This window comes from Stylophora pistillata, chromosome 1 (assembly GCF_964205215.1).
Source record: "Stylophora pistillata chromosome 1, jaStyPist1.2, whole genome shotgun sequence".
Taxonomy (NCBI): Eukaryota; Metazoa; Cnidaria; class Anthozoa; order Scleractinia; family Pocilloporidae; genus Stylophora; species Stylophora pistillata.
Genome location: NC_142519.1, coordinates 19,160,940 through 19,182,653, shown reverse-complemented (window position 1 = coordinate 19,182,653; position 21,714 = coordinate 19,160,940). Strand labels below are relative to the sequence as shown.

At 39.1% G+C, this 21,714-nt stretch overlaps 1 protein-coding gene and 1 long non-coding RNA gene across 2 annotated transcripts in view; one reads left to right on the top strand and one right to left on the bottom strand.

The window, feature by feature from the left end:
* LOC148741553 (uncharacterized) overlaps positions 1-3,791 on the bottom strand; it is a 16,834-nt gene extending 13,043 nt beyond the window's left edge. The window contains exon 1 of the long non-coding RNA XR_015994376.1: positions 3,660-3,791. This is a non-coding gene — a long non-coding RNA (uncharacterized LOC148741553). The remainder of the gene's footprint in view (positions 1-3,659) is intronic.
* LOC111343010 (short transient receptor potential channel 5) overlaps positions 1-21,714 on the top strand; it is a 22,898-nt gene extending 1,184 nt beyond the window's left edge. The window contains exons 2-15 of the mRNA XM_088742114.1: positions 8,861-9,088; positions 10,823-10,881; positions 11,707-11,790; positions 12,865-12,974; positions 13,073-13,294; positions 13,586-13,811; positions 14,215-14,428; positions 14,924-15,292; positions 15,509-15,535; positions 16,013-16,202; positions 16,716-16,862; positions 17,579-17,687; positions 20,416-20,513; positions 20,937-21,714. Coding sequence (XP_088598240.1) covers positions 9,000-9,088; positions 10,823-10,881; positions 11,707-11,790; positions 12,865-12,974; positions 13,073-13,294; positions 13,586-13,811; positions 14,215-14,428; positions 14,924-15,292; positions 15,509-15,535; positions 16,013-16,202; positions 16,716-16,862; positions 17,579-17,687; positions 20,416-20,513; positions 20,937-21,005 — 2,013 coding nt within the window. The 5' untranslated portion in view covers positions 8,861-8,999 and the 3' untranslated portion in view covers positions 21,006-21,714. The remainder of the gene's footprint in view (positions 1-8,860; positions 9,089-10,822; positions 10,882-11,706; positions 11,791-12,864; positions 12,975-13,072; positions 13,295-13,585; positions 13,812-14,214; positions 14,429-14,923; positions 15,293-15,508; positions 15,536-16,012; positions 16,203-16,715; positions 16,863-17,578; positions 17,688-20,415; positions 20,514-20,936) is intronic.

The window sequence follows — 21,714 nt, the reverse complement described above, 5'->3', positions numbered from 1 at the left end:
GAGTTTAAAGAGGAATGGCTCTAGCGGATTATGTGACGTCAAATCAAGAACACGAAAGTCTGCTTTTCACACATTTTCACTTGTTTGGGAAGGTTGTGGTCGATATTGTCCGAAATATGCCGACCAGTTGTGTTGTATGAGGAATGCATGAAGCGTGATACCCTCTTGCAAATTTCGCACGTTGCTACATCCTCCTACAACACACTTAGTCGGCATATTTTCGGACAAAATCAACTACAACCTTCCCAAACAAGCGAAAATGTGTGAAATGCAGACTTTCGTGTTCTCTATTTGACGTCACATTACCTGCTAGAGCCATTCCTCTTTAGACTCGGCCGTGGGGCAAGATGGCGGCCGATTTTCCATATTTTGACTTGGCACAGACAATTGAAGATTTGAGCAAATAAAAAAATGTTTGCACAGAAATACTCCAAAAAATACGCTTATTTCGTTAAGCGAAAAAAAAGTTTTGGGTCTAGGTGCACTTTAAGCAATAGCGAAAATCAGACCTGAAAAAAATCAGGCCTGTACGGGATTCGAACCACTGACCTCTGCGATACTAGTGCAGCGCTCTACCAATTGAGCTAATAAGCCAACTGGGAGCAGGCCGTTAAGTTGATTCGTAATAAACCCGTGAAAGTGATAAATCAGATACAATGAAATATATGAAGTTCATATATTTTGAACTGCGGTATTAGATGCGTATGATGCACGATCCTCGCAGTAGATAACGCTATTTAAGCAATAGCGAAAATCAGACCTGAAAAAAATCAGGCCTCTACGGGATTCGAACCACTGCGATACTAGTGCAGCGCTCTACCAATTGAGCTAACAAACCAACTGGGAGCAGGCCGTTAAGTTGATTCGTAATAAACCCGTGAAAGTGTCGTACAGGCCTGATTTTTTTCAGGTCTGATTTTCGCTATTGCTTAAATAGCGCTATCTACTGCGAGGATCGTGCATCATACGTATCTAATATCGCAGTTCAAAAAATATGAACTTCATATATTTATTCTATCTCATTTCTCACTTTCACTGGTTTATTACGAATCAACTTAACGGCCTGCTCCCAGTTGGCTTGTTAGCTCAATTGGTAGAGCGCTGCACTAGTATCGCAGAGGTGAGTGATTCGAGTCCCGTACAGGCCTGATTTTTTTCAGGTCTGATTTTCGCTATTGCATAAATAGCGCTATCTACTGCGAGGATCGTGCATCATACGTATTCATATATTTCATTGTATCTGATTTATCACTTTCACGGGTTTATTACGAATCAACTTAACGGCCTGCTCCAAGTTGCCTTGTTAGCTCAATTGGAAGAGCGCTGCACTAGTATCGCAGAGGTCAGTGGTTCGAATCCCGTACAGGCCTGATTTTTTCAGGTCTGATTTTCGCTATTGCTTAAATGGCGCTATCTACTACGAGGATCGTGCATCATACGTATCTAATACCGCAGTTGAAAATGTATGAACTTCATATATTTCATTGTATCTAATATGTATTATATTTTGAAGTGATTTTGTCCTAATTTTGATTAGCTGGGATCGCACAGTTTGAAATTTGTCACCAAGCAGTTTCCCATCTATACTTGAATGATAATCGTCAGTAGAATGTTCTTATTCCAGTTCGTGTGAAATGATCGGTTGGTTTTGCCGTGATGTTATTGGCTGTAAGACTCAAGTGACGGAAGTCGGTCGTGATTGGTCTGTTTCGATCTGTCGGTAAAGTTAGGTCGTTCTTTTTCGGTCGTTTGTGATGTTTATGTCGTGAATGAGTCGTTTGTATGGGGCGGGTAGTTGTTGACATCTGTTTAGGGGAGTCTGTTCTAAGTTAGTAAACCAGCTTTCCAGAGTCAGTCGTTGAAAATAGTCAGTGCTGTAGGTTAGGCATTGCGCAGAGTCCCAGTCAATGTTATGGTTGGTAAGTCGATGGTGTTCAGCAATGTGATTGCTGACATCACCTTTCCTCGTCGCCCGTCTGTGTTCAGTCAGTCTTGTTGTGAGGTTTCTGCCAGTCTCACCGATGTAGGAGGCTTTGCAGTCGGAACAATTGATCTTATAAATCGTTCCCTGTCTGTTCCTCGGTTCGTCTTTGTCTTTAACGTTGGTTAGTAACTGACGTAGTGCGGTGATGGGTTTGTGGGCGACGCGGATATTGAAGGGTAGTAAGATGCGCGAGATGTTTTCAGACATGCCTTTTATGTACGGTATGGTTGCTGTAGTCGTAGGGGTTGCGGTGTCGTTTGTTTTGGTAGTGGTAGTGGGTCGGTGAGTGTTTCGTCGGATGAAGTCGTTGATGCAGTTGTTCTTCGTAAAAACACGGTAAAGGTATTTGTTCTCGTCGGATAAGCTGTCTGTCGAGTCACATACTAGTTGTGCGCGTCGTGTTAGAGTTCTGATAGTTGTGGCTTTGTGTGATGTAGGGTTGTAGGATGACTCGTCTAGTAATCTGTCGGTGTGTGTCAGTTTCCTGTAAACTGTCGTTCGTAATGAGTTGTCGTTGTGGCTTACCAGGCAGTCTAGAAAAGGAAGTTTGCCATTTTCTTCGACTTCTCTGGTAAACTGTATGTCAGTGTTTTGTTCGTTAAGGTGGTTGTGGAATGCGTCAATTTCGTCGTGTCGAACGGCGGTGAATGTGTCGTCAACGTAACGTAACCAAAGCGGTATTGTTTGTCGGCAAGTCGAAAGGGCGCGTTCCTCGATGTTCTGCATCACAATTTCTGCTATAGCAACAGAAACTGGAGACCCCATGGCAGTGCCGTGTAACTGTTTGTAGTGTTTACCGTTGTACTGAAAGTAAGTAGACGTTAGGCAAATGTTTAGCAAGTCCATGATGTCGTCTGTCGGTAGCGGTAGTGGGTCGGTAGATTGTCGGATTGCAGTCTCAGTGCATTGTAATACTAATTGGAGTGGAATACTTGTGAACAGTGATTTCACATCAAATGACACTAGTTTGTAGTCGTCAGGTATCTGAACAGTCTTGGTAGCGTTAATAAAATCTTCAGTGGATTGTAGTTTATGTCTGGATTTGTCGGTTAGCGGTTGTAGTATTGTCGTCAGGTACTTGGATAGTTGGTATGTGGGAGAGCCACAGAAAGAAACAATAGGTCGCATCGGGAAACCAGGTTTGTGTAGTTTCGGGAAACCGTAGTTTCGGTGGCTGTGGTACCGAGCACCTCAGTCGATAGTGCCGTTTGGTGTCAAAGGCGTTCGTTTTCTTGAGTGTCAGTAGTTTACTGTTGAGTTTACGTTGAAGTGCAGGAGTTGGGTCACGTTTGAGTTCTTCGTAGGTTCGTTCGTCGTTAACTAGTGCGTCCATTTTGTCGTGATAGTCAGTTTTGTCCATAACAACAGTAACTCGTCCTTTGTCGGCTGGTAGGATGACTATGTTCTCGTCGTTTCTCAGTCGTTTCAGTGCGCGTTGTTCGTCTTTAGTCAAGTTGCTGTCATGTAGTGACGTTGATTGTATAGTGGAGGCAATTCTGCTTCTGATGTTATCCTTGGTCAGCTCAGATAGCTCTCGTTGCCGAGACAGGGCCGCCTCAACACTAGATACAATAGCCTCGGTCGGTATGCGTTTAGGTGTTACTGAGTGTTTTAGTCCGTATGATAGTACCCGAGTTTCAGTCTTGTCTAAGGAACGAGAAGAAATGTTACTTACCCAGTTGTCGTCCGGTTTGCTTCGTCGCTCTTCTTTGTCTCGTAGCAGTCGTGTTAATTTTTGTTGATGTCCAGTGCGGGCGCGTTCAGTCGTCTTGTTGGCTCGTTTGTCGGCAATTGTCGTAACGGTGTCAAGTTGGTATCAGTTGTTTCAGTTGGTCGTGTAGTTGTCGTAGTTTGTTTCTGTGGCGTTTGAGTCTTCTGTGGCCATCATTTATCCGCGCTTTGACCAGTCGTCTGCAGGTGGCTTTGACGATGTAGATGGCCTCTTGTGTGTTCAACGGGGGCTTAAGTTTGAGCCCGGCCGGAACAAGGCCGTGATCACCACCAATCACGACCGACTTACGTCACTTGAGTCTTACAGCCAATAACATCACGGCAAAACCAACCGATCATTTCACACAAACTGGAATAAGAACATTCTACTGACAACAATCATTCACTTGACTCTGATGATGACTTCCGCACAGGTTTTCGAAACGTCAGTCACTACCACCGACAACAGTCCTTCTCAGGACTACACTCACCCGGACGATCAGACTACACCTTCACATGTTACCCCCGGGTTCAAGCCATTTACTGCACAAAAAAAGATGTAAAAGCGTTTCAGGTTCCACTTTTTATTTAAAAACTGGCTCAGTACTGCATCAATAAAATATTTGAATTGACCAAGTCCTGTATTTGGGCGATTTCAAAATGGATGTAATAAAGTGGTAATTGCTCGTGTCGTGCAATTTTGGTCTGATCATACTAACCGAAAAAAAAGTCTTGTGATTTCAAATCGAACTTGCGCTGCGCGCTCGTTCGATTTTGAAATCATGCATATGATTTCAGTCCAAATTGCACTCCACTTAGTTCAATTATCGTTATTAACAGTGACAAGATGACATCCTTAGAAGTTACGTTCGTGCCTTTTGTTAACATTTGTTAATGCAAAGGTATTTTAAAAATATATCAATACTTCATGCTCAAGCTAAGCTAGGTTCAAGTTCATGAAAGTATAAAGGATGCAAATCATGATCTCCGATCACTTGATTGTTAAAAAATCACAACGCTTGAAAATTTCTACTCACAACAAAGGCGTCCCAAGTTCACTTCTCGAGCACACGTGAAGGATTATTTATTGAAATCGTCACGCGGTGTTAAGTTACGCGAGAAACCGTTTGAGAATTTAAATGCGTTATAAGGAATAGTATGGGAAATAAAATATGAGGAGCAACTTCAGAATACCCGGCCACTCACGCCCTTTATAAATCGAGTGCTCCCGTGGTCCGCAGTCCGAAGTCGGCTAACAAATAAAATGTACTTGCTAAGATAAAGAATGAAGTGCTACCGCTGTCCGCCCTACCGAAGTCGATAAATAAGTAGTAAACTAATTTATAAAGTCAAGTGATAATGCGGTCCGCACTACCGAAGTCGATAAATAAGTAGTAAAGTAATATTTAAACTCAAGTGCTACCGCGGTCCGCACTCCCGCAGTGGATGAATAAATATTAAACTAATTTTTAAACCGATGTGCTACCGCGGTCCGCAATACCGAAGTGGATGAATATGTATGAAATGAAGCTTTAAAATGAAGTGCTACCGCTATCCGCAGTACTGAAGTAGATGAATATGTAGTAATGTAATTTTTAAACTCAAGTGCTACCGCGGTCCGCACTCCCGCAGTGGATGAATAAGTACTAAACTAATTTTTAAACTGAAGTGCTACCACGGTCCGCAGTACCGAAGTGGATGAATATGTATGAAATGAAGCTTTAAAATGAAGTGCTACCGCTATCCGCAGTACCGAAGTAGATGAATATGTAGTAATGTAATTTTTAAACTCAAGTGCTACGGTCTGCACTTCCGCAGTCGATGAATAAGTATTAACTAATTTTTAAACTGACGTGCTACCGCGGTCCGCACTCCCGCCGTAGATGAATAAGTATTAAACTAGGAGTTAAAATGAACTGCTACCGCGGTCCGCAGTACCGCAGTCCTTGAATAAGTAATAAAGTGAGCTCTAAACTAAATTGCCATACGCTAAAACCCTAAAAGGAAATACGTTAAAAGCCTAAAACCTAACCCTAACCCAAAACCCTAACCCTAACCCGAGGGTTATGAGTGTTTCAAAATATCCTGAAATAAAGCATTGTAATTAACTATGTGGAAGCTTAAAAGATATGAAATACAGGAAAATTAGCCAATAGAGGTTTCCCGCTGACGTCACGTATGCCGTAGCAACCATGTTGGTCGCCATCTTGAAGGTCAGGTCTTCCAATGTTAACAAGCAATTCTGACCATGTCTGCGAAAAAAACTTACTTTTCAACGCTCGATCCGCGCGATAAAGAGAACTATTTGCAAAAAAATAGCTTGAATAGACAACATTGATCCGTTTGAGATCGCAAATAAGGAATGATCGTCAAATGTTAGAGATTTTCCACCGATAACTTACGTGGACCTCGTGAACCATCTAGTCCTAAATTCATTGGACGAAAAAATTAGGATGTATATGAAGACAGTTTAAAAAAAAAATTTCTTCTCTTTAGATTTTGCAAACGAAATTTTAGGCCATGAATTCTAGCCAAAGGGTACTTTGTATTGCTTCCCAATAATGCTAGCTGAGTGGCTGCAAATCCTTTAGAAGATCAATTGTAAGTTTAGAGCGCTTTGACAACCTACAATCCAAAAATGTTTGATGGTTTTTCTCCCTCGAAATGGGTATATTTTCAACTGAACTGGTTTTCCTTGATACAGCGACGTTAACTCTTACAGTAATTTTTCTCATTGGTTTACCACATAGTTGGCTCTTGAAACAATGATTTCTTTTGTTCAAAGGTTGGAAAAATTTGATGGAACATCAAAAGAAATTTGATATTAATGTTTGTAGACCAGATACATCACTATAAGTGATGAGCCAGCTCTAGGAAATCACTCGGGTGTAATACACTGATGGGTAGACCCTTAATATATCAGGTCTATTAGGAAACATTGGGTTACACAACAACCCAAAATGACCCACCAAGTGGTTCAGGTAAAAAATCCTTGCCAAAATGAATTGCCAACCCCTTCCCCAAAGAACAAAATAGTTGGACCCTTACTGTAATTACCTAGAAAAATAGGGCTACACTGCATTCATGTGTGTCACATTAAGAGCAGCCACTTTGCAACAGCTCAAGGAGCACTACTAGTAGGTTTTTTTTTTATTTTTTATTTTTGGCAGCCTTTGTGTTGCCTCTAAGAAAACACTGGGTTACACCACCATTTGCTGGTGCCCAAATTACACAGTCCCTAAAAAATAGAAGTCACACTCATCAATACTGCTCCAAATAACAATAATAATTCATTCACTCCCAATAATTAAATTTTACAGTAAAGTACACAATCAGTGCATTGATGTTTATGGGAAATGCATGGAAACACAACCCCAAATAGAAAACAAAACAAAACAGGTGATATTCTGGTACAAAAAATTCTGCCCCTGAAAATGAAATAGACCAGACACAAGAGGGGCAGGGCTCACTCCCTCCCAAAGCTATATAAATTTTTAATTCTAATATGCATTGACTTGTATACAAGTCCCCACGACACTGCAATGCAATGTGCTTCCATGGGTATATGCTCCAATTAACTAGTAATTTCAAGGTTTATCAATCTCAATTAACCTTAAAAGTCAAACTTATTCCAGTGAAAAAGTTTGCATGCAAACTATTCTGGTTTCCCATACTAGAAAGTTCAATTTCGAGAAAGCCACAAATGAAACATTACTCACTTCCGAACACCAGAGAAGCACTGACTGGCAAGATGTGCCATTTTGCCAGCTGCTTACTCCAGAGAAACAGTTTGCATGTAAACTATTCTGGTTTACAATACCAGAAACTACAATTTCAGGAAAGCCACAAATGAAATATTACTCACTTTGAACAACAGATAAGTCCTGATTGGCAAGACTTAACATTGAGAAAGCCTTCCGTGCTTTAATAAGGACTACTTAGGATTTCGATTTGAGTCTTTTAGACGAAAGATCGAGCGCTTTTTCTCCTTGATGGACGATAACACTTTGGAAACAATAATATCCCTTCTTGTCGCGATTTGAGCGGTTGGAGCAACCGACAACAAAGCAAAAATTGACCATCTTTACTTCAGCCCTTCGGTTCGTCTTATGTTTTCCGCGAGAGGTTGACCTTCAAGATGGCCGTCAATGCGTTTCTATGGAAACGTGGCGTCATGCGGGAAACCTCTATCGACTGCGGGACTACGGTAGCAAGGAAGAACAAGATGAACACCAACTCGTATGATGCAAGCGGAATATTTTGTGATGTTTAATATCGTCGGCATCAGTTCGTATCGAGAGACGAACCTCAACACTTACTACGATGTTTAATATAATGCAGATATTAGGTAAAGGATATGCAAGCGGTATATTTTGTGATGTTTAATATCGTCGGCATCCGTTCGTATCGAGAGACGAACCTCAGTACTAACTACGATGTTTAATATAATGCAGATATTAGGTAAAGTATGTCGACTGCGGTACTGCGGTGGCAGGATTTGATGAATGATTTTTCAGTGGCCGGGTATTCTGAAGTTTAGCCAAATATGGTCCAGTTAAAACACTAAATATTCCGAAATGTGAGTATTTTACCCGTTAGAATAATAAAACTTGCTCATTCCTTGTGTTTCCATCGTGTTTTTTGGCGATTTCTGCTGTTTTGGGCTTGCTTTGCCATCACGGTTTTTCTTGTTATCATACAACGCGTGACGCTTTCAAGAAATAATCCTTCGCTTTTGCTCGAGACGTGAACTTGGGACACCTGTGCTTACAACAATCATCCAAAAGAACAATAGAAGCTGACGAGAATTTTTAAGCTCCAGGAAAATAAAACTTAAAACTTGCACGTCCCGTTGTTCAAATTCATAAACAGTCTTCTGGAATGTGCCTATTAGATATGTTCGAAACCTAGAGATAATTTTCCTTCCTTGTCAAAACATACTGAGAAACAATCCTGCATTCCACGTGACCTTGATAGCTAATCGTTTAATAACCCTTGAAGGAAACAAATCCTTCAATACAAGTTGGTTAAAAAAAAACGGTTTTGCATTACACACTTCATTTAATTCAATTGTAAATTTCATCGAAAAAAGAAACACTTTTTTCAGCAAGCGTAGTCTCGCTGAGGTTTGTGGTAACCCTAATCCTTGCAATTTTCATGCTTCAGGGTGCAGAGGAAACTTGACGCATCATTGATGTACACTCAACGTTTGACATCCTTGTAAACTTTAAGCAAAAGACGACCTGTTCAAGCCTTTCCATACAATTCGGCACTAACACTTTTGAGATAAAACAACTAGATCACGATGGAGGTCGAGGAATGTAGCAGTAGAGAAGATGTCTTTACTCGTATGAGTACCTTTGTCAGTAGAAATGTCACAAGGGCTTCACGAAGGTAAGACGAGCATGGTAACCAAGCAGGCGGTGTGCGCACTCCGATTGCATTGCATTGTGGTAGCGTTATTTTTAATATGGCTGTAAAAGCGGTAGAAATGGTAGAGTTTGACTGAATATTCTGTAAACGTTAGGCCGTTTCTTTTTCCTTTCACTATAGGTAAATATATAATTTGATATATTCTGAAAGTGTAGAAGTATTTTTCGGGCGTATTTGTCACGTATTATATCGTTCGCAAGGACAAACGCAAGCACCGTATTTTAGCATGTAATTTGAGACTGGTTTTCGAGCAGGTCAAATTCGTTGCACGTCGTAGTTTGAAGCCTTTTAAAGATTTTTATGGCCACTTTGATCCTTCTTCAACAGCTCTGACCAAACGCGCTCAAACGCGCTCCAATGGTACAAATGTTTTAAGCATTTTAAGTGACAGTGTTTGAGACCCTTTTGTGGAGCGAAAAGGCCCATTGTTGTGTTTAGTGTGCTGCGTTACATAGCGTTACTACTGCAAGGACATTGATCAGTCGTGTAAATCTACTCTCCTAAGTGAAGGAAAATTAAACAATCGCAAGTTTTGTGTGGTAAATCTTCTATCTTGATCATTGAATGAAGGACAGTTTAATTAGAGCAATGAAAAGAGTCACTTGATCCATGAAAACCTCTACCTTGCGTGAGGCGACACACCGGAAAGCCGGAAAGCAAAAGGCAGTCGACCGTTGAAAGGTGTTGATAGGCCTGTGCGTCTCCTACCATTCGCTAGCGCGACTTTTGAATCTTCTACACTCAAACTTTTGCTCTTATTAGGATATCTTTAGATGACTTTCCTTTGTGATCTGATAACTAGGGTCAGTTTTGAGGTGTCATAATTCTTCATCTGTATGTTCTTCATGTTTGGCAAAGCCAGATGAGATTGTGTTACAAAAGGCAATATTTTCTTCTGTGCGCGCTATTTTCTTTGTTTCAGAGTATACTTCTCTCCTGAAGTAATAACTTCACAGATACGTTTCTCAAAACCCTCATAGAGGTTTCCTCTATTCTCGAAGGGTATTTTAAAACTATGTACGTTTTTACTAAACGTGGAGCGCGACAAATTCGTTCGTAGGAGGCGTGTGGCTTATCCTTTTATAAATCCTGTATTTACGCTCGGTGGAAAAAGTTCGTCTATTACAAGGTCTTTCTCTCTAATATGCGTTTGTATGTCAAGGGTCAATTCACAGTTGAATAACTCGCGTCTAGGAATATAATTACTGACTTTGGAATTATTTATCCCGCCATGGGTTGAGTGCAACTGTTGCCATTTATGTCGAGATTCTTAGGCAGATTGCAGTTTCGAATCATTCTAAATAACGTCAGTTGCCTCCTAAGAACGAATTTGTCACGGAGGAATGATAGGAGCTGCGCTTTAACTTTCGAAGGAATAGCAACAGACAGTGAATCCCCATTACAATCCACGTATATTCACGCCGTATCTCCCTGCCGCCAGAGATGTTCACTCCAACGCGTCAAGGTGCAAATGACTCAATTTTTGTTTTACGACCATGATGCAACGCAATCAGAGTGCGCGCACCGCCTGGTAACAAAGTAACATCCTCTGCAATCCTTCACAATCCATAGCAAAGAAGGATATGGGTTTGCGACAACGCAGGCTGTTTATGGTATAGTGAGAACCTCACGAGGATCTCCACAAATTGATAAAATGGTGTCAATGTTAATCGTGGTTTATTATTCCCCACTAAGCGCTCAAGAATTCATGAGCCGTCATTTTCATGGACGAGAGGAAAATCCGTCAGAAAAAGGTTAGCGTTTTCCTTCTTTTTATATTGAGCTTTTTACCTGATATTTCACGTAATGATCTCATTTTCCTTTGTAGCTGGTTAAAGTTTAACTGTAAGTTATGAAGAGAATGGTTATAAATCAGTATGACACTTAACTGACAATCTGCCTTTCACTCAAAAATGTTTGAATTTGTAAAGAGAATGATATAGCTCATAGATCATATCTGAATTTTGATCTATCGACTCAAAACTTAACTTTTAAAATGAGGTCAAGTACAAAACCTTAATATGGAAGGTGAGTTTTAAGTGAGTAACAAAATAAAATATTTTAATTCAAAGGCTTTGTACTTACATTTGTTTTGAAAATCGGATTTTGGGTCTTTCTGAAATAGTCCATTATAAATTTAAAGAACCGAAAGAATACGTGGAGAACTGATTCCTCCCTGCAACTACCCTGCTTTAAAAAGGAGTAGACATGTCAAACAAACACAAATGAACAAACAAAAAGTAAACAAAAAAGTTAGATGCTGCACAAAACAACCATATATTCGTATCCTTCGCAAAAAGTGTCTGTTAATTGCTTTTCAATCAGAAACGATCCCAACCTTTACTCAAAACCAATTTTTGCATTCTAAATTCTAGCCTACAACAAAGAGTTTGTCTTTGCAAAACTGAGATACCTCCCAAGACCTACATTAAAAAAATCGGAGCATGAGAGCATTAAAACTGAAGACTAAAAATGAACCTAAAATTTAACTTCCAAGAATCCAGCTTCCAACCCATGCCCTGGTGGCTCGCATAGAGAGAAAGTTTAATGTCAAAAAAGCCTTTTATCGTTTATTGTAGGAGATGAGGACATTGTAATAAATCCACCTAATTATAACACGGGAATAGAATTTCCAGATGGTCGGGAAGCCGAGAAAAGTGAAGGTACTTAAATGTTCTTAAAGAGCAGTCTCTTAGATGAATGTATTCCAAGGTGGCGATTGGGTGACCAGGTTGCGGCTTTCATATCATGTTAAACTGATAGACCGTTTTGGTATCGTACGTTTATTGCTCATTGCAGACCAGGTATAATCCTCGATAAGTCTCATGGATTCTTTCTGGTTTGGAAAGGAAGATAATCACTCGGGTTCATCAATGTTCCCTTTCCAATTGTGAGGCCAAAAATGAGCAAGAACAGAGAAATAGGTGAATTCATAATTAATGAGTGTACAGTGACACTAGTTACGATAAATCATAAATCAGTCTCACCCAATAGTTGTGTTAGGATCTAGTTTGAATGTCAGTTTGAATATCTCTAGAGATGCTCCTTTAATAGGGCGTCCATCTCAGGAGCTGATTGTGAAGCACTGATTATATGATTACAAGGTGTTCAGTCTAGTGGCCAGTACACCTTCTGTCGTGGTTATCAAGGTCCACTCTACTAAGGCAGTCTCTTGCTCAGATTTTAGAGAGGAGAGAGGATGGCGTCTTGGCAGATGTTTATTTAGTCTTTGTCCTAGCTCTCTTGTCGGCGAGTTGCTCAATTCTGGAGGTCTCAGCCTTCTGAAGGCAAATCCTTACTCCAGGATTCGCGACTGTTTATTGTGCCGGCTTTCTCGGGTAGCTTTCAAGAGCCATAATTGTCCCAATTATGGCTCTTCGTAGCTTCTTATCCCGTTTGTAAAAATCTCAATGGCGGAGCCATGGCAGTCCCAAAGGATGAGCACTTTGGCAGAGTTTGCCGTACATTAAGTCCTTTGGGATGGAACCAGAATCTATCCAACGAAAGTGGTCTGGCGTATGATCAATCTTTGTTTCAGGCGAAAATTACTGAAAATTGTTCGCATTGATTTCCTCCAATGATATCACCAATGGGAAGAAATGTATAAAGGCTGAAATGATCTCTTGATTTAAAAACTTGAGAGGATTTGAATAATTTAAAAGCATAAAAGCAGTAGGTACAGTCAAGTAAAAAAATTGTTGCTCAAAATCTAAGCATGGCATTTCATTTACTAACAGCTGAGATAACAATTACACGCATCTTTCATGAGACCGCTGACAAGATCAAGAAAGCCATCACAGTCGAAAATCTTTTTCAGTGTCAAAATCCCGTCACAAAAGCTTTTGAGGTGAGTGTATTATACACAGTCAATCTTTCGACGTAAAAATGGTTTTGAACACTTGCATTAATAAAAGTTGAAATACTGTTTGTTTTTTAATACAACAGGTTTCTGCAAAGCTGCGGGAACTTGCCAAAACGCGCAATGAAAACGTGGTTCTTCTCAACAATTTGGCAGGAAAGGTCGAGGACTTTTCTGTTACACTAATGGACCAGGTCAACACTGAGGAAGAAATAAAAATTGATATTCAGGAAAAAGAAAATATGGATACATATGCATGTCTACTTGATGGTATAACAGAGTCAGCAATAGGCCACGAACAGAAGAAGGTTAATGAAATCTTTTCATTGATGTGTTTTCCTTGTTATTATCCAAGCTGCAGTTTCTTTCATCCGGCGTGGTGTTAGTACTGTTGAGTATATGCGAGCAATATCTAATGCCAATTTTTCAATTCAGAATTTTGATAAATAACTGAGTTCAGGCTTGAGATTGCCGCAAAGAAAAGCAGTCGTGCTCCTAAAGAAATGGAAAGGTGTAGAAGAACATCCCAAATGACTCTTAGTTTTCTTTCAACTGAAAACAGCGCATTATCTAATTTTATAAATCTCAATGTTTGGCAGTTTGTCTCGCATCCACTGACGTACAGATTGGTGAACCAGAGATGGAACTATGGTTTGCCGTCGCAGTACCTTGAAGGATGGAAGCTTGTTTTTCTGTACATTTTCACCATTCTTGAGACGACTTTGACTCCTTTTCTAAGTCCACTCATCACATATGTATTCTACATGGATCAGAAATCTGGCACTAAGACTACGAGAAGAGGAAAAGCCGTAAAGACACTTCCAGGTTTGTATGTTCTTTATACAGTGATAACCGTAAAAGAAAGTAACTCAAGAGTTTAGTTGATGGAGGGAATGAACTTGTGTTGAGTCTGCCTTCTCTAGAAATGATAAACAGTCATAGAAATCCTTTGTTTATTGGTTTGTTTGAAACTGGAGATTAAAGTAAAGTGATCGAAATTATTGTGATTATTCCTGAGGATGAAATGCGGATACTTAACAATTCTGCAGTGGTACAAATGCGTGACTAAACGTAGATTCCGCCGCTACTTATATGTGTCCCTGGAAATCTTTTTAATTCATATTCAAAACTAAGAATTGAAGGCTTTGGGAAGGCTTTATTTAACTTCCAAGAATCCAGTCTTTCGCAGAATGAAAATATCTTTCCAAATTGTTCTTCTTTCTTGCAGATAAGTACTTAAGCTACTTGACGACACCTTTCGTAATCTTTTTGAAGGACAAGCTCAGTCAGTCGGTCTTCATAGTGCTGCACGTTAGAATTTCCATCCTACCATCTTCTGTTTCGCCAAGGACAGAGGAATACCTAATTCTGATATTTTATGTTGGCTCTTTGCTCACAGAGTTCCAACAGTACAGAACATCTCAATCTAAAGTGTATCTACGGTAACAAAAATTCTTTTTTTTTTGTTTTTATTACTTTTTTTCCTTTATTTCTTCGTTTCTTTGCTTTCCTTCTGTTTTCATTTTTTATATTCTTTACTTTGTCTTGTCAATGCATGTTAACAACTCTTTTGCAAAGTTTGTAAAACGAGCATCTGTTAAAAAAGTTTCAAATTGGTAATCAAACACCATGCGACATTCACTTAAGCTGTCCAATGAAGATGTTGCAGATGGATTGAAAATGCTATATATTGATTCGAAGACATAACGTCATCCATAAGGCAGCAGGTTTTCTTTTATTTTTCTTTTATGTTTATTTACCGATATAACGAAAACAGATGGAAAGCCGATTTGGAAGCAACATCTCTAAAACGTTGTCGCTAAACGGCTTTTCGCTTTTCCGTAACTCTCCTTTCTTTCGTTGACAATTTCATTGCAAATATATGTTTATATTCGACGAAAACAAAACGTGGCCATCAATTGTTTTTCTCTTTCCAGGAATATGTGGAATTACGTGGATGTAATGACTCTCTCCCTCCACGCACTAATATTGGTTCTCCGAATCATTTCGATTAGCCGCGGAGGAGATCCGTACCATAACCGACTACTGGAAGTCGTCAACTACTTTTATGGTATTACCACCCTGCTCCTTGTACTAAGGTTCTCCAGTATTCTGGAAGTAAACAAAACAGTCGGACCTCTTCAACTGGCTCTGTTTCGAATGTGCATCGACTTAGCAATTATTTTAATCCAATTCTTTTTCGTTATTGTGGCATTTTCTGTGGCTATCACCATGATCTACACTGCGGAGATGTCCTACCTAATTCCCACAGGCGAAAACAAGATCAACGGGACTCACTTTGACGGGTTAGTGAACTCCACTGCCTCGTTAGTTGATTATGATTTTTCCCTATGTCGGGTTGCTTTTTAAGATCATTTGTACTACCGTTTCCAAATCACTCCCTGTCAATTTTGAAATATCAACCAAACAAACGACAGAACATTTTGTATCTTTTCAAGTTAATCCTCGTCATTTAAATCAATTTTTCTCAATTCTAATTACTTGGTTTCTCTCTATGACAGCTTTTGCGCAGAAGGACGAGCAGCTTGGTAAGTTATGATCTTTAGGAATCAAAATGTGCACATTAAAGATCAAAGCTACTGCCACTGCGAATACTCAGAATTCAAAGATGCGACAGTCTTCTGGTTCATTTCAACATCAAATGTAAGCTTCCAAGGGAGCATGAAGATACCACTTCCCGTTCTAAAGTAAAAACAATTCGCTGATACAAATTTAAAAAAGAATTCCCTTACAAACAATAGCTGAAGTGTCCTTTTATTTTGAAAATTAAGTAGAAAAGTGGCCGAAAATCTAGGTGCTCTATTTTATTTTTTCAGCTTATTCAAAGCCTCCACGCATCTTGTATGGTCCGTCTACCACTTCCCGCTCTAAAGTAAAAACCATTCGCTGATACAAATTAAAAAAAAAAAAAATTCACTTACAAGCAATAGCTGAAGTGTCCTTCTATTTGGAAAATTAAGTAGAAAAGTGGCCGAAAATCTAGGTGCTCTATTTTATTTTTTCAGCTTAGTCAAAGCCTCCACACATCTTGTATGGTCCGTCTTTGGCCTCACTAATCTTGAGACCATGGAATCTCACGGGGAGTTGTCTTCAGCCGTAGTTGGTGTTCTGTACGTCTTGTTCTTGATTCTCTCAGTTATTATGTTGGTAAACATGCTTGTGGCATTGCTTACAAACACCTACCAGAAGGTCGAGGTATGCCATTCTTTTGGTTGTTTCAGAAGCAACATTTTTAATTTCTTTGATATTGCCTAATTGGTTGTGTTAATTTCAGTGTAACTGTCTCTTTGTCGCATATCATAAAGTGAAGTAATCTCAAGAAAAATAAAAGTTGCTTTGGAGTATTACAGGATGCTTGAACAAGACATTTTTTTTTGCAGTACTTCGATGCATTAATTTACTCGTATTATTTTTATAGTAAACTTTCTTATTATTCTTTAGCGTTAAACTTTGAAGACCTTGTATTTCCTTTGTCAAGATACTTAAAGTAAGATATAGACTACCCAAACAACACTATGTAGTTTAGGTTAGTGATCTTTTTTCCGAAAAAGAGAATTGTGACTTGCAAGATTTTCTTAAACGATGTTTAAATAATTATTCTATACTAATCATCGCCCACTTAACATTTGATTCGAATTCGAGTACTCTGATCTTTTCTCCTAAAATTGAAGGAGATTAACTATAGAATGCGTGTCGCTTTCTTTTCAGACTAATGCTGACGTAGAATGGAAGTTTTCACGTGCAGTGGTAGCAGATGAGTACAGAAGATTTCATCCGATTGTAGCTCCCTTCAATATAATTTCTCTTCCTCTTTGCCACTGCTATATCGAGAAATGTGGTGATCGCCGAGCAAAGGTTTGAACGAAGAAAAGCCAAATGTTTGCCTCGCCTTTTTAATAAGCCAAGGCATTTAGGGTGTTTATAGAAAGCATCAAGATGTTTATCAATGAAATAACTCAAGGTTTAGATATAGACTCCTGTGGGGAGGGGAGTAGAGGCTAAGCGACTACTCTTCGAACTGAGATCACGTGAACTTCGTTCGCTTATTATGAATAATTTTTTACACAAACTAATGCTAAAAGGATCAACTTACTTTTCCACATCTTCTAAACTGACTTTTACGCTATCCTCTTAATTCTAATTCTTAAGGTTGCCATTTCTCTTTATGGACCACCAGATCAAAATACAAAACAACTTCACTTCGACAATATTACCTTTTAACTTACTTTCCAAAATGCAAATGATCAGGAAGGGTCTTTAAGTACACCGTCTACGTAAAGTAGGAGATTCGAGTCTCGTTGAAACTATGGCGAGATGGTTCACCTGAGTATCAAATTTGCCCCTTTTTTGCTGATGTTCCTCACTTCTAGAATGTAACCACGTATCTTCTCTCTTCCTCAGTAAGGCGTCGTAATTACCAGTCTTCCATACGTAGTTGCACAAGTTCAAAATGAAGATCGTAATGCTTGTGGATTCCAGTCAATAACTGCTTTAAACTTTGCGGGAAAGCTAATCGGAGATTTATTTTCAAAACATGAGTAAAACTTTTGTGGTTTTGTCTCTGACTTCAGATGGCTGAAGATCGACGCAAATATTATAACGAGTTTTATAATAAACAACTTTTCCCTGCCATCAAGAAGCGCTACCAGGAAAAACACGGCCTTTCGTTTCCAATGTCAAGTAAGTAAGGGAACGAGGAAAGAGAAATCCCTTCCTAAATAAATATAGATGCTGTCAGGACTGAAGGTATCTTTAAATTTTCTTTTCAAACATTTATTCTATTTAAGTATGATTACTTGGGGTCAGGGTTTCCCTCGCATACAGAATTTATTAAAACTGAATCATTGGATAATGCAATTCAAGACTTTTTATTGGTATAGCCATTATGGTATATGAGCCAATATACCATAATCTACAAATATGGTAAGCGTACGCGTCAGCTTAAAATTAAAAATTAACGTTTTTAATAAAACAATTATTCCACTCGCGCTTGTTGGATATGAGATGATTATAACCATCCAATGCGCGCTCGTGTTGGATATGAGAGCACTGCACTGATGAAGCTCAGAAGGCCGAAATTGCAGTACTGTCTGCAGTTAGATATAGCTCTTTGGCATACAAAGCTCTGCTTTCATGTCCAAATTGAACACTGTGGGATGAGTCATTGCTGCTAGCATTGCGCATAGCTCACTAGGCTTTCCTAGTTTGAGCACTCTGACATGGCTTAGACGATACCACAAATGTGGGATCATTTGGGGTGACCATATTGGTTCTCCCCCATCAGCAGTGCACTGATGGGGCCCAGTAGGCCGAAACAGTACTGTCTGCATTTATATATATCTATTTAGTATAATTTCAGAGCTGAGCAAAGAGTTTCCAGCAATCTAATTGGTCAAGCGGTCCCTTATATGAAGCTATACAAACCGCTCCACGCGGTTTATATAAAATGTTAAAATTAAATGTTAATAAAAGTTACTAAAATGTTATGATTTTAGAAATTTTTCTGTTGTCCAGCTCTGAAATGATACTAAAACAAGTATTCGCCTCAGGTTCGGTGAATATGTCGAATAATCAACTCGACTTCGCCTCGGGCATTATTCGACGATATTCACCTTGCCTTCGGCGAGTAATTGTTAATTAGTGTACTTTCATAGCTGAGCAAAGAGTTTCCAGCAATTTGGTTGGTGGAGCGGTTCCTTGTATTTAGTTCGTATTAACCGAGCGGGAGGTCTGTATGGGAGATTATTATATGGCAGTGTCTCACAAGGACTGGGAACTACCGAATTCACCTGAAATCAATATTGAAAGCGGTCTAGATTTTCCCATTTAGACGGCATCTAGACCGGTCTAGAAAAAAGGTACAAAGAATATAAAAAATTGGCATACCAGACACAGCCGTATAGTAAAGTAAAGTAAAGTCTGTTTACGAGCCTAGTGGCCCATTAGGCCGGTGCTTAACTCCGGTTTCTGTTGCATGAAGCGACCAGGAGTATTTCTACTCCCCCCTGGATGGGATGCCAGTCCATCGCAGGGTTACCCCCAGCATTAAATTACCGGTACCCATTTATAAACCTGGGTGAAGAGAGGCACTGTGAGAGTAAAGTGTCTTGCCTAAGAACACAACACAATGTCCCGGCCGGGGCTCGAACCCGGACCACTCGATCCGGAGTCGAGCGCACTAACCATGAGGCCACCGACAATATTCATGGTAAATATTGTCGAATAATCTCCTCGACTTCGTCTCGGGAATTATTAGACGATATTCACTTCGTCTTCGGCGAATAAATGTTAATTATTATATGGCTGTGCCTCACAAGGACTGGACATTACCGAATTCACGAATTTGGTTGGCTGAAATCATTATTGAAAGCGGTGTAGATTTTCCCATCTAGACCGGCATCTAGACCGGTCTAGAAACAAAAAGGTACAAAGAATATAAAAATTGGCATATAAGACACAGCCATATAATAAACATCTTATTAATTAACCGAGCTAGGTCGGTCTGTATGGGAGAATCTTGACCTCGGTCGCTGGTACAGACCTCACTGCGTTCGATCTGTACTGGCGACCTCCGTCAAAATTTAATTCTTATTAACCGAGCGGGATTATTCGACGATATTCACCTCGCCTTCGGCGAATAGTTGTTAAATATAAGGAACCGCTCGACCAATCAGATTGCTGGAAACTCTTTGCTCAGCTTTGAAATTATACTAAAACGCTATATAAACCGCTCCACGCGTTTTATATAAAATGTCAAAATAAAATGTTAATAAATGTTACTAAAATGTTATGATTTTGGAAATTTCTCTGTTGTTCAGCTCTGAAATTATACTAAAACAATTATTCGCCTAAGGTTCGGTGAATATTTTCGAATAATCCCGAGACGAAGTCGAGGGGATTATTCGACGATACTCACCTCGCCTTCGGCGAATAATTGTTAAATATATTTAAGTGCGGTTTTGATTGATAAGAAATTTAGAACACAGCTCACAATCTAATATTCACCATGATTTCAACGAATGGATGTTTAACTGTACTATTTCGAGAGTGAGGACATCATCATAGTTATGCCAAACTCAGTAATCTTTTGTCTCGCGATTCGTGCTATAGCGGTTTTCACGTGCAATTTAACACGGGATGCCCTCGTCAGGCAGTAGATTTTTCTAAAACTGAAATAAATGTTACTCGTAAGTTGGTTCTATTGAATTAAATATATGAATTTTCCTTATTGTTATTGTCATTATTACTAATGATTACCTATATTTAGAATATACTATTGCCTAAAATTCCATCTGGTACCTCCTTAATCTCTCCCATTTCCCTTGAAGTCTGTCCATATTTACATGCATCTTATCTTTTGCGTCCCTCTTCCATTCAGGTATAATACTAAAATACATTCTATCTGCAGCTGAAGAAAAAATTGACAAGCTTCAAAACGACATGCAGAAAATGATCGAGCATTTGCAGACCTTTATAGTGGTCAAAGCCGATCAATCTGGAAGTCAGGTTAGAAGTAATCCATGCTTTGATTTAAAAACATTTCAAAAGGCCCTGTTTTTCGTTTTCCTGTTGTTATTGCTTTTTTGATTATTTCATATTTTCTTGTTTGTCCTCGCTGTTTTCCTCTCTTTTTCCAGCGTTAACTCTGCTCTTGTTTGTTTTAAATCGATTTTGTTGATATGTTTGTTTGGTTATTTTGGTTTAATTTCATAATTTTTTCTTTTTCGTGGTTGTTTGTTGTTTTGTTTGTTCTATATGCAAAGAAATTTGTATTCCCACTGATTTAAAGCCTTTGGTCAAAAAACAAAGTGTAACGATCAATGTTTTATGCAGTTAACTTGGTACAAATGGTAAATTAAATGTTCTAACATTGTCTTTTCTCTTTTTTTCTTTTATTTTATTTCCAATACATCTTATTAACGTGTGCAGACTCCGTGTCAGGTCCAAACAACAGATGTTTCCCAAAGAGAGCACACGTGCTACCAGTCCGCAATTTGACCAGCGAGAGACGAAGATTGTGATTATGTGGAAGCATCTGAGATTCAAGAGTGATTTTTTGTGATTATGTAGAAGCATTTGAGATTCAAGAGTGATTTTTTGTGATTATGTAGAAGCATCTGAGATTCAAGAGTGATTTTTTGTGATTATGTAGAAGCATCTGAGATTCAAGAGTGATTTTTTGTGATTATGTAGAAGCATCTGAGATTCAAGAGTGATTTTTTGTGATTATGTAGAAGCATCTGAGATTCAAGAGTGATTTTCACGAAGGAGGATTCTTGATGCAACTTGTATCTTGAACATGTTTAGGTTAAAAAGTGATCACCGACGAAACTAGTCGTGTATCTCTAGGTGTAAAGTGTGTCATAACTGTAATAGTGTCATTTTTGATCTTTCAAACCTTTTTAAGATTTTTCAAACCTAGAAAAGACCCTTTAAAATAACCCGAAAACTTCGGGAGTTAAAACGAGTTGTTTCCTTTTGCTTTCTTTAATAAACAATACACGTGTGATTTGTACCTCGGAAGAGTCTTGGAAGCGTTTTCGAAACTTCTGAAAAGAATTCTTCAAGCCTTGTATGTAAGAACGAGCATTTTCGAACTGAATGGGATTTTGAGGCTGTTGTCAATTAGTGGAGAGTCAGATGAAATGAAATATTTTGTCATCTTTTTTTAATACAATGCTATTAGTATTAAAACAATTATCGCGAA